Source organism: Marmota flaviventris, chromosome 3, assembly GCF_047511675.1.
Source record: "Marmota flaviventris isolate mMarFla1 chromosome 3, mMarFla1.hap1, whole genome shotgun sequence".
Lineage (NCBI taxonomy): Eukaryota > Metazoa > Chordata > Mammalia > Rodentia > Sciuridae > Marmota > Marmota flaviventris.
The window spans coordinates 74196461-74216464 of NC_092500.1; the positions used below are offsets into that span (position 1 = coordinate 74196461).

The following is a 20004-nucleotide window of genomic DNA, read 5'->3' on the forward strand; positions in this document are numbered from 1 at the left end:
CTTTCCTTAATACTGTCTGAACCGCTCCAGTGTCAATCAAGCAGCAGAACTTTTTCCCCTGCTATGAAGATATCCATTTTTGGCCTAATTCCTGGGATCATTGGGACTGTCCAGTGGGCCCTAGGCGGGTCACTAGGTCGTGCGCCTCCTTTGGGTGACAGGGCTGGAGGGCGCCCTGTTATTAGTTTAAAGGCTTCCCCTCAATATCAAATTTGGACTTACCATCCCTCCGCCAATGGAATCCCTTTCTACACCCGGGGCAAGGCGTCTTAGGTGGAGTTTGCTCCTTAGCCGCGCCTGGGGGACATCCCTTCGGGGCACCAGGTCTTATTCGGCCTGTAGGGCCCTCTCTCTTGAAGTGACCCTGTTGACCACACCCATAACAAACCCCTTTTCCAGCGCCACTGGAAGAGGTGTGAGTGGTAGTAAGGGCCTCAGCAAGCGAAGCTGTTTGGGCCTGCAAGGCCGCGACCAATGACTGTGATTGGTGGGCCTGAGTACCGACATCCTTAGTGGCTACTATCCACCTCCCCATAGATATGTCCTTCATCCCCGCACAGGCTAGTTTGTGGTCTATGGTCATCCCCTCCCAGACCAGCATTTGACAAACTGGTCCCGAAGGGGCTCTGGGGGGGCAATTTCCTTTGAAGGCTCTTTTCCACCCTCTCAATGAAGGTGGCAAGATCCTCAGTAGCCCTCTGAGTAATTCCTGCTACCGGGGTATCTGAGGGGCCTTCCTCCAACTTTTTCTATGCAGCCAGTCCTAAAGCCCCTACCTGCTCCTGGTAGGGGGCAGGGATAGCAGCTTGCTGAAGGCCTGTGGAAAATTGATCACTGGACCCTGACAGCACCCCATAAGTTACAGGAATGGGGGGATTAACAGCCTGATTCCTCTCAGCCTGAGCATGGAACTTCTCATTAAAAAAAGCACACCATTTCAGATACAGGGGACCAGGAAGCATAGCCTTGGTTAAGATTTTCCAATATTGGATGGTACACTGTTGGTGGGCCAGACCCTGGAGGATGGTTTCAGCCCAAGGTGAATTAGGTCCATCCTCAGAGACGGCCTTTTTGAGTTCTTTCAAATCTTGGGCCTCCCAGGGATACCATAAGGCTGGTCTATTGCCCCCAGGGTTAACATTTACCGGGAAAGCCATACATGATGGGAATAAGTCATCGATGGTCTTACAAGATGGTGGCTTAACCGGCTTTTCCGGGTTTGCACAAGATGGCAGAGAATTTCTGCAGGGGGAGGGGTGACAATATGGTGGAGGCCGCTCCCTATCCCGACTGTCTACCATGTGTTCCGGGAAGGAGCCAAGGATCAAAAGGGTCTAGGAGGCCATTGTCAGAGTGAGGCTTTAAGCCTTTCTCCTCCTGGTCTGACTCGCCGTGACCCAAGTTGCTCCTCAACAAGGGTTTTCCAAACCGGGTCACCCTTTGAGGTAGGAGGAGTAGGGGTCTTAAAAAGGTCTTTGCTGCCCCTAGATGTTCCTTCTGAGGGGTCAGGGAGAAACAGGCTTTGAGAGCGGATAGGGTCGGGTAGACCCCCAGAGGGGGGTCCTCTCCCAGGTTAATCTCCCTCTTCCTCACCAATTGTTCTGCGTGGTCCCATGTGGCCCAATCAAAATATTGGCAGCCACCAACCAGGGTGCAGCGCGTGTCAAGGTTTCCCAGACCTTTTCAGCCTGGGCATCCGAGATCTCTAAACCTCGGCTTTTGAGCATGAATCTCAGCGCTTTAAGAGCCAGAGCATCATGATTAGTGTGAGATTGCCCCATCTCTTCAGGTAGACCCTTACCTTGGAACTCCCTTGGCTTGGTTCGCAGATACTTTCACTTTTGGTGAACTGACTTCTTCGTGTCCCTGTTCGGGCACCAGATGTCAGGGTTTTTAGTCCTCCTTCCCTCACGACCTGCAGGAGAGATAAGGAGAACATGCCTCAGCCAGGATGAGCCAAGAATGGAGAGGGCTGACTGACCGCCCGCACCCAGCCTTCCTTCACCAGAGGACAATCAGACACATCAGGGAGACCAGTCAAGGCAGGAGCTTGTTTATTGAGGAAGCACACACAGCTAATATAAGGCACAGGAGCCAATCAGGATAAAGGTCAGCAGGGTGAGGAGAGTTCACGTGTACACCCATTCTACAGGCAATAAGGGGAGACACGAACTGTCCACGAGGGCGGAAGGGTTCTGAGCCTATCCTAGAGGTGGTCCGATTTTTCGTCACAACCCACGGTAATGCCTTCTGGCTAATCGCCAGGCTCCATCTTAGCCATGTGCAGCCCCAAGACTAGGAAGTGAGCATTAGTCTGCAAGTTAGGTTTCCTTTTCTCCATCATAGGTTTCTATTTCTCTGATGTGACATGCCCTACAATTTCTCTTTGGACAATGCCCATATTCCAGGCCACTTCTCAAGAACATGACTGGCTTCAAGTTTAGACACCCATCAGTTAGATGCCCACCATTTTGTCTAATCAATTATATAGATATGTATTTTCATGAAAAAGTATAATTAGAAGAGAAATATGTGTGCTTTAGGCATTCTGAAACTTAGCTTGTCCTTTATAGATTTGCTATATGATTATCAGTGTTTATTTATTATTCCTATAGATGGTCCCTATTTTTTAAGAGGCCTTTAAAAATAACCATTCCCTCTCTAAATATAAGCTCTTTGTTGCTATCAGAAATCATAATCACACTCCATATCCTTTGCAATCATTATTATTTCCTTATTGAGCAAATCTATCAACTCAGAAGCTTAGTTGATTGCTTAAAAATATTATTTCAACAAGTACTTAATCCAGGCAACTACAGGCAATGCATTGCTTGCTCATACAGCTAAGGCTTCATTTTCTGTCTTCAAGCAGGAGAAAAGAAATTGCTTTAATTAAAACAGAGACTAACACAGAACATCGATCAGTGTGATAAAAAAAGTCCTAAGAATGAGACAATTAACAAAATTAGAACTCATGGGAAGCCTGTCATCATTATCAGGCCATGTTTTAGGTTTTAAGGGGATGAGGTAATGTATGGAATCTGGGACCAAGGTCTGCCTGTCTGGTGGGTACTGTAGCTAAGAAGAACCAGTTTCTGCTGGACATTATGCCCCAGAGAGCAGGGAGCAAGAGGCACATCGACAAGTACTTAATCCAAGAGTAATTCCAAAAGTGAATAGTTCATTTTTCCTTCTATAACATCCTTCTCATGTTTCACTAAAGTCAATGCCTGTTTCACTAAAGTCAAACCATCATTCACCCAGTTTCCAGAAATAGTGAAAGCCCATACCTAGTCCTCACTCCTCTCATCCTCCTGTGCTCCTCATGGGCTCTATCACCCTGAACTCTGTAGTTTAAAAAATTAGATTTATTTTCATGTGCTCTTAGTTCACCTACCCCAAACAACAAGTTTATTAATGACCCATGTAAAGCATCTAACACAGAAAACACTTCAGGCTCTTGAATATATATTTTTTTTCTCATGACTTTTGTACCATTTCTATTTCTTTGCTCATTTTTCATTGTATATTTCAAATACCTATCCATGTTATGATTAATGTTATATTTCAAAGATGAATTCAGACTGATTTGAATGGATACAAATAGACATCTACTCCCTTACCCAGCCATAATGGGAACACCAAGCAAAGGCTGATTTCTTGACACATATGAGGAGGCTCTGTGTCCCAGAGTACCTCACAAATATTTCAAGACATGTTGGGAAAGTTGCATCCTATTCCATCTATTCCCATCACCATCAGGTGAAGTTGAGTGTCTTTTTTTTTTTTTTAAATTAAATTCCTTATTCAAAAACACTTGAGGATTGAGTGGTCAGCAGTAGGCTTTGCATAAAAGCAAGCGAGCTTCAAAAATCCCTGAAAATGCTGCAAATGGATATCCAGGAGATTCTTTACCACAATGTTACATGTCTGATCATGGATGTTGCAGACAGCACAACAGAGAGGGACAATAATAAATTAGAAGTAGAATGATATTATGTACTGGCTAGCTCTAGAGAAATATCATAGACTTGATGACTGATTAAAAACAAAATCTCCCACTGTAATTCCCCACCACAGGCAGCATGCTATTTGGAAAACATACTGACTGATAAGGCAGAACCAGGTGAAGAAAGTCAGTACATGTTTGATAACACAGAGAAAACAGTGTCAGAGCCTGAACCTTTGTTGGAAGTAAAGCTGATGGGGATAGAGTGAAAAGTCACTGATGTTCATCTGTAATTAATGTGGAGGCAGTGAGCAGCAGAAAGAAAAGAATCTTTGTGGCCAGACTATCATGAATCTGAATCTATAATGCATTGCTTAGTAGCTGTGTTATCTTTGACAGATTATTGGAATTATATTAGGCATTGTTTTCTCATCTGCAAATAAATATAAAAACTGATGTCTATTGAATATCCACTTGTCTCAACATTTATCGAGCTTCTTCATATGTTTTAACTTATTTAAAAAGGGCTATAGTTATATCTTCTGTACTGAGCAGCAGCAAGCTTAAGTAACTTGTTTAAGATTACAAGCTTATTAAATGATAGAACTGGAAGGCAATAAGTGGTACATATTAATAAGTTAAAAGCATATAGTAGGATATTGAATAACAAGTAGGATTCTAGTTTATTGATGACCCATAAACCTAGGAGCAATGTTCACTGGGAGCAAGCACTGTCAGCTGGGTCATGTGAAAAAAGCACAGTACCCAAAATCCTAAGCAGCTGTTGTTCAGTTTATAAGAAATGCCAGAAGAACACATTTGGCAGTGGTTTCTAATTTTGCAGCATACTATACTCATGATAGACACACGGTGGAAAAAATACACTAGGCACTATTGAGTAGAAAGCCAAATGAATGATAAGAAAATACCAACTGTGAGTGTTCAGAAATAAGAGTGGTTGTTAGTAAGAGTTAGAAAAAATCCTCTGTAAATATAGGAAGACATGACATGAACATTGAAGGAAGGATGGGCACAGAGAAGGGGGAAGATTTTATCTAGAATACAAAATAGCTGCTGCAAATGAGAATGGTAAGTTTGAAAAAAACTGTAGGGTGTCCTGTTCAACTAGAGCAGAAACATTGTACAATATTAGATTAGTGCAAAAGTCCCCAAATATTCATCAATATGGTGCCTGTTTACTCAAGTTAACATGAAAAGTTCTTACAAAGTGGTCACAGTGTAAATTAGTCTTTCTTTGGCTGAAAGGAGTAGCAAAATTGAATGGCTCTCAAAAGATCCTTGAAGCTCTCCTTAAGAGGTTACCCATCTTGGTCATCTATTTTGTTAGTAGCTTCCTGTAGTTTGCTCAAACTCTGAAGCTATAGCATACATATTTATAGGAACAAATAGTTTACCTAAGCTTTAAGTCTTTTAAGAGAGGCTGAAAGGATTTTGGGTTTTGAAATAGATCTGAGTACATATATTTTGGAAAATAATGGAAGAACATTAAAGAGAGGATACAGACTTCGGAGAAATAGAAAATGATTTGCTGGATTTAAAAACACTTTTATTAATATATATTAATTGTACCTATTAGTGGGATTCAGTGTGATATTTCCACACTTGTGTAGAGTGTGCACTGATTATACCCCCAACCATCCTTCTTCAATCACCCCACCCTTATACCCTTCCCAGTCCTGCCTGGAGATCACAATTCTGATTTCAGATTGATTTTCTTTTTTCTTTTTCTTTTTTTTTTTTTTTTTTTTTTTTTTAGTTTTCACATATGAGATAGAACAACATGTATTTTTTTGTCTTTCTGTGTCTGGCTTGTTTCACTTAACATGATGTCCTCCAGTTCCATCTTGCTGAAAATGACAGGATTTCTGTTCAGATTTTTGTAAGGTAAGCCTGGATGATATTTCTGCTTATGTTTAAAGATTGTTCTTTTTTTTTTTTGTTTCTGAAAGATATGCTTACAGAGTATATTAATCTTGGGTGGTAGTTATTTTCTTTCAGATTTGAATATGTCATTCAATTTTATCCTGACATATAAGGTTTCTGCTGAGAAATCTGCTGTTTGTCTAATGTGGTTGCCCTTAAATGTGACTTGTTGATTTTTTCTTGCAGAAAAAATTCTCTCCTTATCCTGTACACTTGACAATTTGACTGTAATATGTGATGGTGAAGATTTTTCTTGTCATATCTTTGGGGTTCTTGTAAACTTTCTGTGTATGAATGTGCATGGATTCCCTAAGATGTTGGAAAGTTTTTTTTGGGAAGTTTATTTTATTTAATAGTTTCCTATGTACTTAATCTTCATCTCTTTGAATTGGAAATTCCAATGATGCAGATATTTGATTACTGAATGATGTCCTAAAGATCTTGAACTATCTGTCTTCTTTCTTTTCTTTTTTTTCTGCCTGAATGGCAAATTGCAAAACACTTGTCTTCACATGATCATATCTGTTGTTGAGGGTCCCAGCTGAATTTTTTGACTTATTGAACTCTTTATTTCTAAGATTTCCATTTGGTTCTTTTTCAAAATCTCTCTTTGATGAATTTCTAACTTACAAAATGCAGTCTTTTCCTAATTTTATTTAACCATGTATTTGCATTCCTTGGGTATCACTGAATTTCTTTGAAATATTTGTATAGAGTTCTTTATCAAGAATTTCATCTACTTCTCTTTGGAATCTGTTACTAGAGAATCATGACCATTTGGAAGTATCATGTATCTCCTTCTCATATTACTTGTGTTCAGAGATAGAGATTCATATCTGGTGGGTCAGAATTTCTACCATTTTAATAATATGGTCTTCTTAGTGACTTGCTTCTTATGGTTATTTCTTTGGGTATCATTTTGTTTTGCAAAGTTAGCTTTATTTCTATCTGGTCACTATATATTTATATCTATATATTTCTATTATAGTTTCCCTGCAACCTCTTTTGTTGTGTTTAGTGAATTAAAGCACAGTGCATACACATTGGAGTTGGAGATACCTACTGTCTCTTAGGCTCATGTAAGAGTGGAGACACTCTAGCAGTTCTGCTAGGTGGTATAGATTTATGTGCGAGGTACACATTTTGTGGCTACTCCTACAATGGGAGTAATAGTCCCTATTAGGAAATGGGGGTTCCCTCAAAAATCATTGATGTTGGCTCTGTTACTTATGAGGACCTCTTGCACTGGCAGCATCTGTACTGGGAGGAGGCCTAAAGCACTTGTCCCCTGATCAAATCATAGCATGGTACCAGATAGTTAATGGGTCAATGTCGTAATCTGGCTGGGCACAAATAACCGGGAGGTCGAGCCACTTGTAGATTCAAGCAGGAACGAACTTTATTTTTGAACTCACGCGAATGCCACCCAGGCGACCCTCCAGGAACTCCGGGCAAGTTCAACCGGAACTCAACCAACCCATGCGAACTCTCTAGTAACTCAGTGAGAGCTCAGCAATAGCGGACACCCGAGGCAGCAGGAACCGCCCCTTCTGGCAAAATGCCAGGCACCATCTTGACCTAGCCGTGGCTCTCAACAGGTCAAAGTAGTGTCAGGAACCATAGTACCTCCTCTGTGGTGCTCATATCCAGTCCTGACAGCCATGCATGGTCAGACAAGATGTGGGGGTGGCTGGTGGTGGGAACTGCATAGGTGTAGTGGTAGCAGGGATTGTGTGTTCCTTTCTGCTGCTACTGTGGGAGTACTTTCCATGGGCAGTACTTTGTGCACTCTGTGGGATAAGGAAATGGGTGAGGTTGTTCTTTCTCTTTTTATTTCAGTTATAGTTCCTCCAAGGCAACGAGTAGAAATGAGATGTGGCTGCAGCCAGACAAAGTTTTGTATGGGCTTCATTGTTCCATGTGTGCTTGAGGATGTGCTGTTGGCTGGGGCTTTTCTTCTCCTTATTCTTTCAGCTGTAGACTCTAGGGAGTGAATAGGTCAGGTTGTGGCTGAAGTCAGAAAAAAAATTCCTCTCAGGACCTTTCTTTGCCAGGGGTGGGGAGGTGGCCTTGGGCTTTTTTCCTCTGACTCTTTCAAGTAAAGTACCCACCGAAAATGGAATAAGAGTGGGGCATGGTCAGCAGTGGGAAAAGTTTCTCTATAAACCTTTATAGGTCATGTGCTCTGAAGGCAGCTAGCACCACAATTTTGCTCAAAGCAACCCTAGCAGGTCCATGTGGATTGGAAAGCACTGGAACCATGAAGTTCTTTACTTGCATTGTTATGACAGGTGCCTGTGGGGGTGGGTAGAGAGATGGTAAGAACTGCATGGGGGACTGCCATTAGTCCTGGAACCAATGGAAAACCACATGTGACTGGCCACTCCCTGGTCTCCTAGGGTGAGCTCCTAATCTCCCAGTTCTTGAGGGCATCACCTTCTGTTTCCCTCCACATTGAAACAACTGTCCCTCCAGTTCAGGGCACTCAGCTAGTTGAATTGAGAGTCACTCCAGTGAGCCGTATTTCATTCAAGACCCATAAGGAAGAGTCCTTCCCCAATATGATTAATCTATGGTTAATCTTCCAGGGCAGCTTAAAAGAATGATGTAGGCTAATATGGAAAGGTGCCCAAGATATATACAAAACTGAAAAGAAATCAGCAGGAGTTCGGCTTATTCTCTATGTATCACTGCCCAGATCCATCCTCTGTGTTCTTATCCTGCTGGGTCCTGGGAGGTGCCAGCTGGTTGAGTTTGGCCAGGGAGAGCAAAAGAGGAGCTGGAGGGAGGAGAGACTCTGAGTGTGTCCTGCTGTCTCCTTGCTTGGAAACAACACCATGGTAGTAGCTGGATATCTTCAGAATTACTATTTATTCCAGTGGCCTTTTCTTCTGCCTCTTTTTCACTCGGCTCCTTCACTGAAGCTAAGTTCTTCACCTTGTTCCTTCTGTTCTGGGGCAGTGATGGCTCCCTGCCTTTGCTGGCCTCTGGGAGTCTCACTATGACTTGTGCACATTTTACACCAACAGTCACTAGAGGTGGTTTTGATTTTTGAGTATTTTAAGAAAAGTTTAAATGATATCTTTTGACTTTTACTCTTTCTTAGAGGTCTTCCAGAATCCAAAGTGTAAAGTATGCACTAAAAATACAATAAAACTTATTTAATCTTTTATCATATAGTCTTGTTGAAATCTTTTATAAATTTGCAAAACATTATGGAATCTTAGCAATCATATTGCCTCTATCTTGAAATATTTTGCTATTTCATAATCCCACTGATTATATCATCATGGCAATCACTGAAGTTATTTTTAAAACATTATTAAAAGAAATATTAAAATAATGAGAAATGGAATAATGATTAAAGGCCCTAGAAGTTTGTTATGGTTTAGATATGTAGTGGCCCCAAAAGCTTATCTGTGAGACAATGCAAGAATATTCAGAGCTGAAATGATTGTGTTATGAGAGTTTTAAACTAATTTTCTACTGAAAGGGATTAACTGGGTGAAGACTGTAGGAGATAGGGTGCGCTGGAGGAGGTGGGTCATTGGGGGCATGCCTTGGGGTTTTATATTTGCTCCCTGGTGAGCAGAGCTCCCTGTGCTTCCTGTTGGCCATGTTCTGAACTGCTTTCCTCTACCATGCTCTTCCACCATGAGGTTCTGCCTCACCTTGGGTCCAGAGCTATTCAGTCAGCCAGCTATAGACTGAATCTCTGAAACCATGAGCCAAAATAAATTTTTTCTTTCTCTACATTGTTCTTGTCAGGTCTTTTGGTCACAGAAATAAAAAATCTGACTAGAACAAAAGTGATGTGAGAGTGAAAACACATCATTTTCTGTTTTCTTATTGCATTGCCCAAAGGATTGTACAGTATTTAACTAGCAGGTTAGTACACTATGGGGTCCCAGACATGGGAACATATAGGGGTTTCTGACCCCTATGGGAGTCCAAATTCAGACAATAGGTCTCATCTCAATGTGGCTCCTGGCTATAGCACCCCAGAGGTTCTCTGAGAGATGATGTGAAACCCTTTTTCCAAAGCAAGGCTGTGATATGAATTTCAGGTCACTTAGGCTCTAATCCTGTGAGGATTGCAAAACATTCTAAGAGCTAGGTTTGTAAGTATCTGTGCTGATGGTTTGCTGGGTTTCTCTATTTCATACTTAACCCTGCAGAGGGGAGACTCCTTGCCTCTAGCTTTAGAACTATGGGAGGAAGTGCCAGGATATTTTATTTCTCTTACTATGCTGTTGTCTCAGGTCTCTGAATCTTGCCAGATTCCCGTTTCTCTCCTGCTGATTTTCAGTGTTCTCCCACCATCACTTATCTCAAAATGCAGCTAGACATTTGTTGTTTTGGTTCTTCCTTGTGGAGGAATAGGTGAGGGCTGTGTACCTCTGCTCAGCCATCTTGAAATGTGTGAGATAGTCCCAGAGCCTAAGTATCAGCATCTGGAGAGCAGAGGGCCAGATATTTCTGGGAGAAGATCTACTGTCTGCATTTTTTTTAAAGTAGGAGTGAAATAATGAATATGTTGCAGCATTAAACTTCATTAATTGAAAACTAATAGATGTTATTTAATAACCACATAATATATTGATATTTGCTAATGAAAATAATGAATAAAATTTGATTGAGAATAGAAATAATGAATTGATAAAATAATACAAAATAAAAATAAAATGTTCTCAGCAATTTGGGAGGCTGATACAGGAGGATCACGAATTCAAAGCCAGCCTCAGCAATGGCAAGGCGCTAAGCAACTCAATGAGACCCTGTCTCTAAACAAAATACAAAATAGGTCTGGGTGTGTGGCTCAGTGGTTGAATGCCCCTGAGTTCAATCCCCAGTACTGCACCCCCCCACACACACACACAAAAGTGTTATTTAAATTTAAGGAATATTATCTTAAATCATCTAACCAAACCATAGGTTTCTCAAGGTCTGAGTTGAAAAGTCCCTCATGTAGACATGTGTGACATCAGGTGGAAAATAGGTCGAGGTTAAAAGATGGAAATCTTTGAATAATGATCTTGGGACATCAGATTTTATCCCATAACCAGGAAAAGATCCCTCAAGGTATTGAACTTACATTGGAAAGTCGTGTGTAGGAGAGCAAAAGTGATGGGCATGCAGGATAGATTGGAAAAGAGGCACCAGGAGCCAGAAGAGACCTGCTGAAGCAATTAGGTATGAGACCTCGACATTCGGCCCTTGGGCTATACCTATGGTCATTACAAACAATCTGAAACTTTTTGAAGAAAAAGTGCTTGTGACTGACCAGATAAAGGAGAAACTCTGAAAGGATCAAGTGATTAGCTTGGGAGGCCGGTGGAAAGTGGTGTCCTCACAGAACAAGGAATTTGTGGCTGGGGAAGAGAGCAGCAGCTCCTGAGAGAGATGGAGATGGAGTTTAGGTGGATGATGTAGATGGGCCTGAAGGACATCACCCTACTGTATGTTTTTTTTTTTTTAAAGGGAAAGTCTGCACAATATATGATGGCCGCAGAATCCTTCTTCATGGCAAGTAATGAAGAAATACCATTGCATATACAGTTTCTCCTGTCCCCTTGGGTCTTTGGCATATGGCTATCATAAACTGATGTCACATTTTGAATTTAAAAGGCAATAAAAATTGGAATTTCAAAGGAAAGCCCAAGTAAAATATTTTTTTTACTCTTTTCACTGAGATATTTTTTTCTGAACTGAAATAAAATATCCAACATATAGCCAATTAATTTTTTTTTTGCTCAGCAACAGATTTATTTTTCATTTACCAAAAAGACATGTTTAGCACAAAGGTAGATTATATGGAAAGATAAAGCATAACACATTTTAGATTTTCACTGATTTTTAAAAGAGAAACATTTCTCAACCTGTAGAACTGCATAAACACAAACATGAAAAACATTGTCACTTTTTTTTTAAATTGGCAAGCATACTTGTCCTTCCTAAAATTAAAACTAAGCTGGTAACTTTGGAAACACTGCATTCTGTGAGATGTATAAATGCTTCTTTAGGAAAATCCACATGTTGGTTCAAGTTGCAGTAATCACACGTTTAGGTATTGAAAGAACTGAACTCTTAAGACAGGCAGGTATTCTTTTTTAAAACATAATGTCAAATGTTAACTCTGGGTGTATGCAGAGTATTCTTGGCTAGGCTACTGTACTAACAGTGGCTAAAATTAGAAGTTAGGACTTTTTTTCAGTTTACTTACTTTGCTGTTACTACTATTATTTCAAAATTTTTGGTTCCAGGTTTTCATTATTTATAAGTTAGTTTTCCTCTGTGATATCCCTTCAAAAGGCAAGAATTGGGAAGGTTAGAAGAGTAAGGAAAGCAGCAGCATAAGGACTAATATGTGGATGAGAGAAATGAATAAAGTAATCTAGCTCAATTAGTAGACATCATTATTCAAATGGCATTCTACCAGAGGCTTACAAAGACAGAGGAGGACACAGTGACCTCCCTTCATGAACTTGAAATCTATGTTGGGACACAATAAGTTTTATGCACGTGATTTAATAATCAAAGAATAAAATTTCCAAGGTAAAACAATATGCACACTCATGTATACCACAGACCTGAGAAAGTCCCATGTAATCAAACAGGCTCCAACAAGAAAGTGTGTCACCATCTAAGCGAGGAATAGGATTTGCTAGAAATCTCAGACAGAAAATAACATAACTTCAGCAGGAAGAAGAGGAGCTAGGAATAATTCAGAAAAGATCTGTATTGGAGGAACAGTAGGCAAAGCTGCAAGTTCATGGAGGGCCTTGAATATAATGCAAGGCATCAGAGTCTAATTCAAGAGGTGATAGGACGCCACTGTGGGTTTTGTACAGGAAAGAAGCTTCGGAAATAATCCAGATGTTGTGTATCCATTATATTAAAATGACACGTTGGGTTGAATGAAAACAAGATCAAACTCATGTTTGCATGCACAAATTTGATCTGGCCTTTCACTCTGGGAGCTTGTGATTGATTAACCTATGATATGATTTATCAGTTCAGATGAAGAAAAACTAGATTTAAAAAAAATCTGTCTAATCATCTAACAATCTTACCTTTTAATAAACTGACATATAAGGCATTTGATTCTGCTGAAAATTAGTGCCGAGATGGCTTTCCAAAATTTATTCCTAAATTATCAACTCAATAAATGAACTAAGTGCTAAGGACTAAATTTTGTCCTCCAAAAATTCATATGCTGAAAACTCTAACCCCGGCACATTTGATCTTCACTTTCTGTCTCGAGAACTGTGAGAAATTCCTGTTGTTTAAGCCACCCAGTAGATGCTATTTTGTTATAGCTGCCTGAGCAGACTAAAATACATCCTATCATTATAAATAATCTCAAGCACTTTACTGATCCTCTTTCCATCTTCCCTGATTTTTTTCTTGGCTTTGTATGACATGAGTGGCAGGCAAGAGGAGCATGAATATATACTGAATGTTTAGTTAGCATCTGTTAGGCACTGTACATATCTAATTTGATCCTGGAAGGAATATGTGACACAATGATCTATATAAGAAGTGGTTCAAGACAACTTTATTGAAAAAAAAAGTGATAGAAATGTACACAGTTTATAATCCACAATTAGGAGTCTTCTAAATAGTATACATGTATAACTAATTTATATCTGTTAACCACAGTGGACAATGAAAATAAAACACTCCTTGATAACTTTTCTTAAGGATAATCAATAATTTATTTCTTTTATATTGTCACAGTTATCACAATTACCTAGCTACATGACCAATGTCACTACAAATCACAGGAAGATTGTCCACCTACACTTTACTGAGACAAAGACAACGGCCATTATGTGTTAAAAGTACAAGGTGTTAAAAAGAGGTGTTTATATGTGTAAACAGGATGTGGCATGTGATTTATTAACAGGTTCAAATTAGTACATATTATGCAAAGAAGCAAGCATAGAAATTGTTTTGGCATTGAATTATTAAAGTAGAAAATAAGTAAACTAGAGAAATAAATCCAGATTTTTAACTTACAATAGATACATTAAGGTAGGAAATTAATTGGCTTCTCAGTATTTTTGTTCAAGTTTTTGTTTGTTTCCTTTCGTTTTTTTGTTTTGTTTTGTTTTTTATAAATGAGTAATATGAATATATCACAAGTTAAGGAAAAGATCTCAGCCAAAAAAAGAAGGTACTGGCATATGAAAAACAAATGAAAAATTACCAGGTTATTTTGCTTACAAAAAATTTAAACTATAAAGAGTCACAAAATATATATAAAAACGCCACATTGAACGAGGCAATCATACTCTACCGAAACTGGTAGCACCCTCTGAAAATCAGTTGCATTCCATTCATTTGGTCATACGGTGGTGACTGACAAAAAGGCATTATGAACTCTTGTGCCATCGGGAGACTTGGCGCCATGGGTCATCAGTTCTTGGATTGTCATCCAGTTATCTAAAATTTTCTTGTTTCTCTTTTTCATCATCTTTTTGTGACTCAGTTCAATGATGTTGATCTCCTTCTTGCCCTCGCTGCCACTCTGAGGACTCTCCTTAAGGCATTCCAGCCGGCTCCGCATCATGAACTCCCGGCGCCTTCGCTGCTCTTTGGCCCGAACCAGGTGTTGTTTCCTCTCCTCTTTGCTCCAGTAGCGCCCCATTTTCATCTCACTCATGGTGTCATCGTCTGTGGTCATGCCACTCCGCTCCTCCTTGATCTTTAAGGCACGTTCCTTCAGAATTCGGTCTCGCACTGGTCTCTTGGTGATGTACCGGGTCCCGTCACTCCTAATTTTTACCTTCCACTCCATCTTGGGCTCGGAACCCTTCTGAGATTCCTTGCACATGCTCACCAAACTGAGCTGGCTCTGGGCATACTCCACCGCAGACTTCTGTTGGATTAACTGCATGTAGCTTTGATAATGGCGAGCATGGGCTGGGATGTTTGCATACCTATAGGAGGAGCTGTGGTAAGGAGAGAGGTAAGGGACGTGTTCACTGACTGTCTTCTCATGATCTGGAAGCGTGCTGCTTTCCAAACTCTTCTCCTGGCTTTCAATGCTACAAACTTGTTCAGTGGTTTTGGCTTTGGTGGATGTTGACTCTTTGCTACTCTGTCCAGAAGGTGCTTGGTGGGTTGCAATTGTGCTTCTCAGGTTTTTCTTATTGGTGAGGTTGATCAATCTGGGAAGGGAACTGTCAGGGGAACGGTCTACGGTTAGTGGTGTACTTCTGCAACTTTCAGCTGTGTTATAAGCACTAGAACTGTCCTTGTCTGACTTCTCTGGATGTTCGATGATGTCATCTAATTTCCCCCTTTGCATATCGAGGCTGGTGTTGTAATTTCGGAAGCCTCCATCATGTAAAGCCCAGATGTCTCCATATTGGTCTGTCACTTTCTGGAGCCTGTGAGCCTGCATAATATTCTGGCACTCAAGTTCAATGTTTCTTAGCTCTTCATTAAGTAACTGTAGCTCATGCTCCACTCCCTCTTGCTCCCCCTGATTGCACTCAATTGTGCTGCTTGAGTAATACAGGTCATACTCTCCATGGTTTTGAATCTTGCATTTGAGCTCCAAGAGCTGCCGGAATCTTTCACACTCCTCATCGTGGTTGCCAACACAGTCTGAGTCAATGTATTCACCACACACAAAGCTCTCGTTGCACTGAAGTTCCACGCTTCCTAGGGTGTCTTGGCTTTGCCCCAGCTCTCTCTTGCTCTTCAAAGATGTACCGCTGGGGTCCTCTGCTGCGTTCTCCTGCTCTGAACTCTCCTCATTTCTCAGGCTCTCATCTGTGCGCCCCACCCCACTGTCCTTCTCATGGTTGTTGGAGGAGGATGTTGCTGTGTCTGTTGTGCCTTCTTCTTCTTCTTGCTTTTTTGGCTGAGAAAATAAAGTTGAGAGAACAAAGGAAAATGATTTGAAAAACATTGATTGTTGAAAATTGCTTGTAAAACAATGCTTCTTGGCAAAATGCAATTCCTAGAAAGCTGCTCTAATTTTAGTGTCTATATAAAGATATAGATTAGTATCAGGAATGAGGACAATTAGCTCATGGAAACCTTTTAGGCAATGAAATAGAGAAAATGAAAGTTGCTTGGTTGTGCCTGTGATATTCACTTGGGTATAAATAAGAGGACACATGTAAATGAGTGACTCTTTTTTTTTTAATTTAAGCAAACAAAGTGATATGGGAATTGCTTTTATAGATTTTTCTCCTATTTAATAATCTCTGAGATGAAGATGTATAAATGAAACACCTTTATGAATCTCTGAGATGGAAATACATAGAAAGATAAGACAGAATATGTTGATGGTCTTCAGCAATATGAGACCTGGAGTTCAGAGGCCGTAGTCACCTATTTTTTTTTTTCTTTTGAGTTTTCTTCAAGTTTAGAGCCAACTTTATTGACTTAGTAATATGCTGACAATAGTAAGCCCAACACTACAAAATTGCAGGATGAGTTTTACGTTGTGTATGAGAGCCCAAAATCTTTCCATCTATAGATGTGGAAGGTTAATCCCAGATGAATTCAGGTTATTACTAACAGAGGGATAAGAGGCAAAGCTATATCTCCTGGAACTTCTTATGTTGCCAGCATGGCATATTCTTGAGTACATGTGTTGACCTCAGTGCAATCTTGAAATCACATCTCTCAAAAGCAACAACAATTTCTTAGGACTCATTTCAGTTACATAAAAATATTTTTCTACTTTCAACCAGTAATTTCTTTCAGATATAAGAATTGGTGCATTGCAAGTAAAATCAGCTAAGGCCTGGACCCATTTGGACATAAATTCCTTCAATAACAAAGTTCTTTAGTTATACCAGGAAAAGCCTCCAGGCCTGGCAGTAACCATTCTTAGGCTTTGGAACCAGCTTTTTAAGAATGGAAATGAGCAGAAGAAGCCAGGTTGTCTGGTTGATGGTGTAAAAAACTCAAATGATCCTTCACAGAACCTAACACACCCAATTTATGAAGAGGCATGTGAAGAGGTATGCCATCCAAACAGTAAGCAACTTTACTTCCTCCCTGTAAGTTCTCCTGCTCCCACTAACTGGGGAAGCAGATTTCAGTTCCTTTTTAGCTCTTGGACCCTTTTTTGATTGACAACACAATAAATATTTTTTATTTGTGCAAAAGCCTGGTGCATTATATTGGCTTCCATGTGTTCTGGGCAGTGGTTGCTTGTTTAATAACATTTCTAGTGATCCAGATAGACCTTGAGTCCTGGGACAGCCTCTCTGGGGTTCTTTTGCTTCTCAGCAGGGTGCAGTTGTGGTTGCTGAACTTTGGTGGCCACTTGGACTGATGTTAGTCTGGAAGGTGCAACTGCCTGAGCTTACTTCCTATCAGCATTCCTAACCATCTGAGCCTGCTTTATTATAAAACTGAACTGCTCCCAAGAACAAGAAGTCACTGGGAGAGTAAGACTATTAAGAACAACTCTGCCTCAAACTGAACTCTCTCTCTCTGGTTTAGGGGTATGAATTGCCCCTCTAGTTTTGACTTTTGAGGATGAAATAATCTTTGTGGGAGTCCTGGTATTTTCCAATTTCTGGAGTCTGTATTTAGAGTCCAAATAATAAGGATTCACTGATGGGCTACTTAGTAGTTTTCTGGTCTGCTCTGGAGGACACTATGACTTAATGTAATTGTTTTATTTTTATTTTTTGCCTATTACTGGTAGTCTGTAATGATTGTAAAAAAATGTGTTTGTAATAATTATTTTGATAGAGGAAGGTAAGATATTATTTGGTGGCTGTAGACATAGTCCTATTAGAATATTTATCTACTCGAAGGTCCCTGGACACAAAAGGAAAGAGATCAATGCCCCCTGCAGCCTACTCTGTCCCCACAGGTGACTAGATTTTTATGGAGGTAACTCACCTCTAATGTGCAATGGCCTAATAGGGAACCTCTTCTGAAGAACACACCCTACTCCTGGTGTGGAGGGCACTTTCACAACTCAACTGACGGATTCCCATGAGAGTGGTCATAATACCTTGAGCCATCTCACACCCCTTGGTGTTTGGGGTTTTCTGAGACACACAAAAGGGGATATCTGGCCCATTGGTGACTCTGAGAAAGAATCCCCATAAGGAGCATATTATTAGACTGAAAGGTTTTCTAAACACTCACTCTTGTTGTAGTTATAAGATAAACTTCTCAAATAATGGTCCTGGAGACATCACTGGACAGAAATTAATTCAAACCCATCAAAGTAAGCTGCCTCTAGAATTCCTAGGAATAGTTTGGGTGGGGTACCTGCGGCTACTTCCCTCTTTTTGGCCGGGTTTCCCCGATACCTTTATAACATAATTGAGCTCATGTTAATGTCTTATGGTTTCCCCCTCCCACCCCTCAGTAAATTCGCTTTTGTTTCTTTGCACCTGTTCTACTATTTTTGGATTGGCATACCTGATTTAAAAATCTCTCATAATCACCTTTAAGATAATTCTTAGAACTACAATTATAGAGTTAACATGCAAAGGCTTTTAGCTCTCTTTCTAATCTGTTGATTATTCAAGGTTGTTCAGAAGTTTGTTATTTCAGTTAGTCTTAACTAAAAGGGCAATATCTAAGAATTAACTCTGAGATTCATTGAGATAAAGAAATCTCAAAGAAGGTATTTTTCTTTTTTCTTTTTTTTTTAATTTAAGCAAACAAAGTGACAAGGGAATTGCTTTACCTGAAACATTTGGTCCAAAGCATAAATGAATATTAGCAGGTGACCTTAACTTGTTTGATTTGGTCATGAATATACTTTGTTTACACACACACACACACACACACACGCATATATATCCTACATATATGTATATATACACACACATATGCATAACTACTCCCTGTTAGATTTTGCCTTTTATAGAGAATAATTTGTCTCTGCCCTAATGAGGTGCATATGTAGTTCTTTCTCTGTGAATGGGGTAAAGTAATTTTCTCCTCTGGCACATCATATAAAAATTATACAATAATAACAGGGCAGTTCTAGATTATATTTGCCTTACATCTAAGTTTACTTACTACTGTATATATTTCTTTTCTCTAACAGGTATAATTACATAATTAAATATAGTAAAAACTGTTAGTGCTAAAGAGGGATGGAATGTGTAATAAAAGGTATTAAAAACAAGTCTAAAAAGATTTCTCTAGGTAATTGCTATTTTGTTCCACATAACAAATGTAACGTAATTTGGAGGGAGAAGATGATCATATATCATGTCATATTCTAGGATTCTTAATCTTTTCCTAGAAAATTTTCCCTCATTTGTTAAAAACATACTGATTTTCCTCAACAATGGTGAGGTGCTAAGTAACTCAGTGAGACCCTATCTCTAAATAAAATACAAAAAAGGGCTGGGGATGTGGCTCAGTGGTTGAGTGTCCCTGGGTTCAATGCCTGGTACCCACCCCATCACTACCACCACCAAAAAAAAAAAAAAAAAAAAATTACTGATTTTGGTTCTTCTTTTTGTGGTGCTGGAGACTGAACCCAGGGTCTTGCATGTGCTAGGCAAGTACTCTACCGCTGAGCTATATCCTCAGCCTTAGGACATATTAATTTTAAATGTTTTATTGATAACAAAGTTATAAGTGATCATAACTGACAGTGGAAACTTCTTGCAACCTCTGGCATCTCTGACTATAAGGTCACAATAGTATCAAATGTGTTGAGGTCTGCCTACTGTGCCACAAAACCCTCAGACATTATTGATATCATGTATTTGAGTTTATCACACTAATTACAATGATATTTTTCACATATTTTGTGATGAACTGAAAAAACTACAGGAAGACTAGTTTTTTTTTTTCTTTACATGCAGTTGAAGTACTGCAGTCAAATTATGCTAAGGGAGATGTTGCACAATATTTCAGTAGTAGCCATATGGGCCAGGAGAGTATGGAAAATGAAACTTTTTCATGTCAGTAGGCATATGTATGGTTAGATATTGAATTTTAATTGAATTCCTTTTTCTTTTGTTACTGGTCTATGAATAATGGGCAAAATAGTTTTCCATTCTCAGATCTAGAATTCCTGGCTTCTAATGTAATGCTGCTCTATCATTTATCATTTCCCTATGGAATTATTACAGTGACAGGCAATGTTT

General features: G+C 39.8%; 1 protein-coding gene across 2 annotated transcripts in view; it reads right to left on the reverse strand.

The window, feature by feature from the left end:
- Positions 1-14243: 14243 nt before the first annotated feature.
- Positions 14244-20004, reverse strand: part of Pdzrn4 (PDZ domain containing ring finger 4) — a 361383-nt gene continuing 355622 nt past the window's right edge. For both annotated transcript variants that reach the window (XM_027934208.2, XM_027934209.2), the window contains one exon: positions 14244-15770. In XM_027934208.2, coding sequence (XP_027790009.2) covers positions 14244-15770 — 1527 coding nt within the window. The remainder of the gene's footprint in view (positions 15771-20004) is intronic.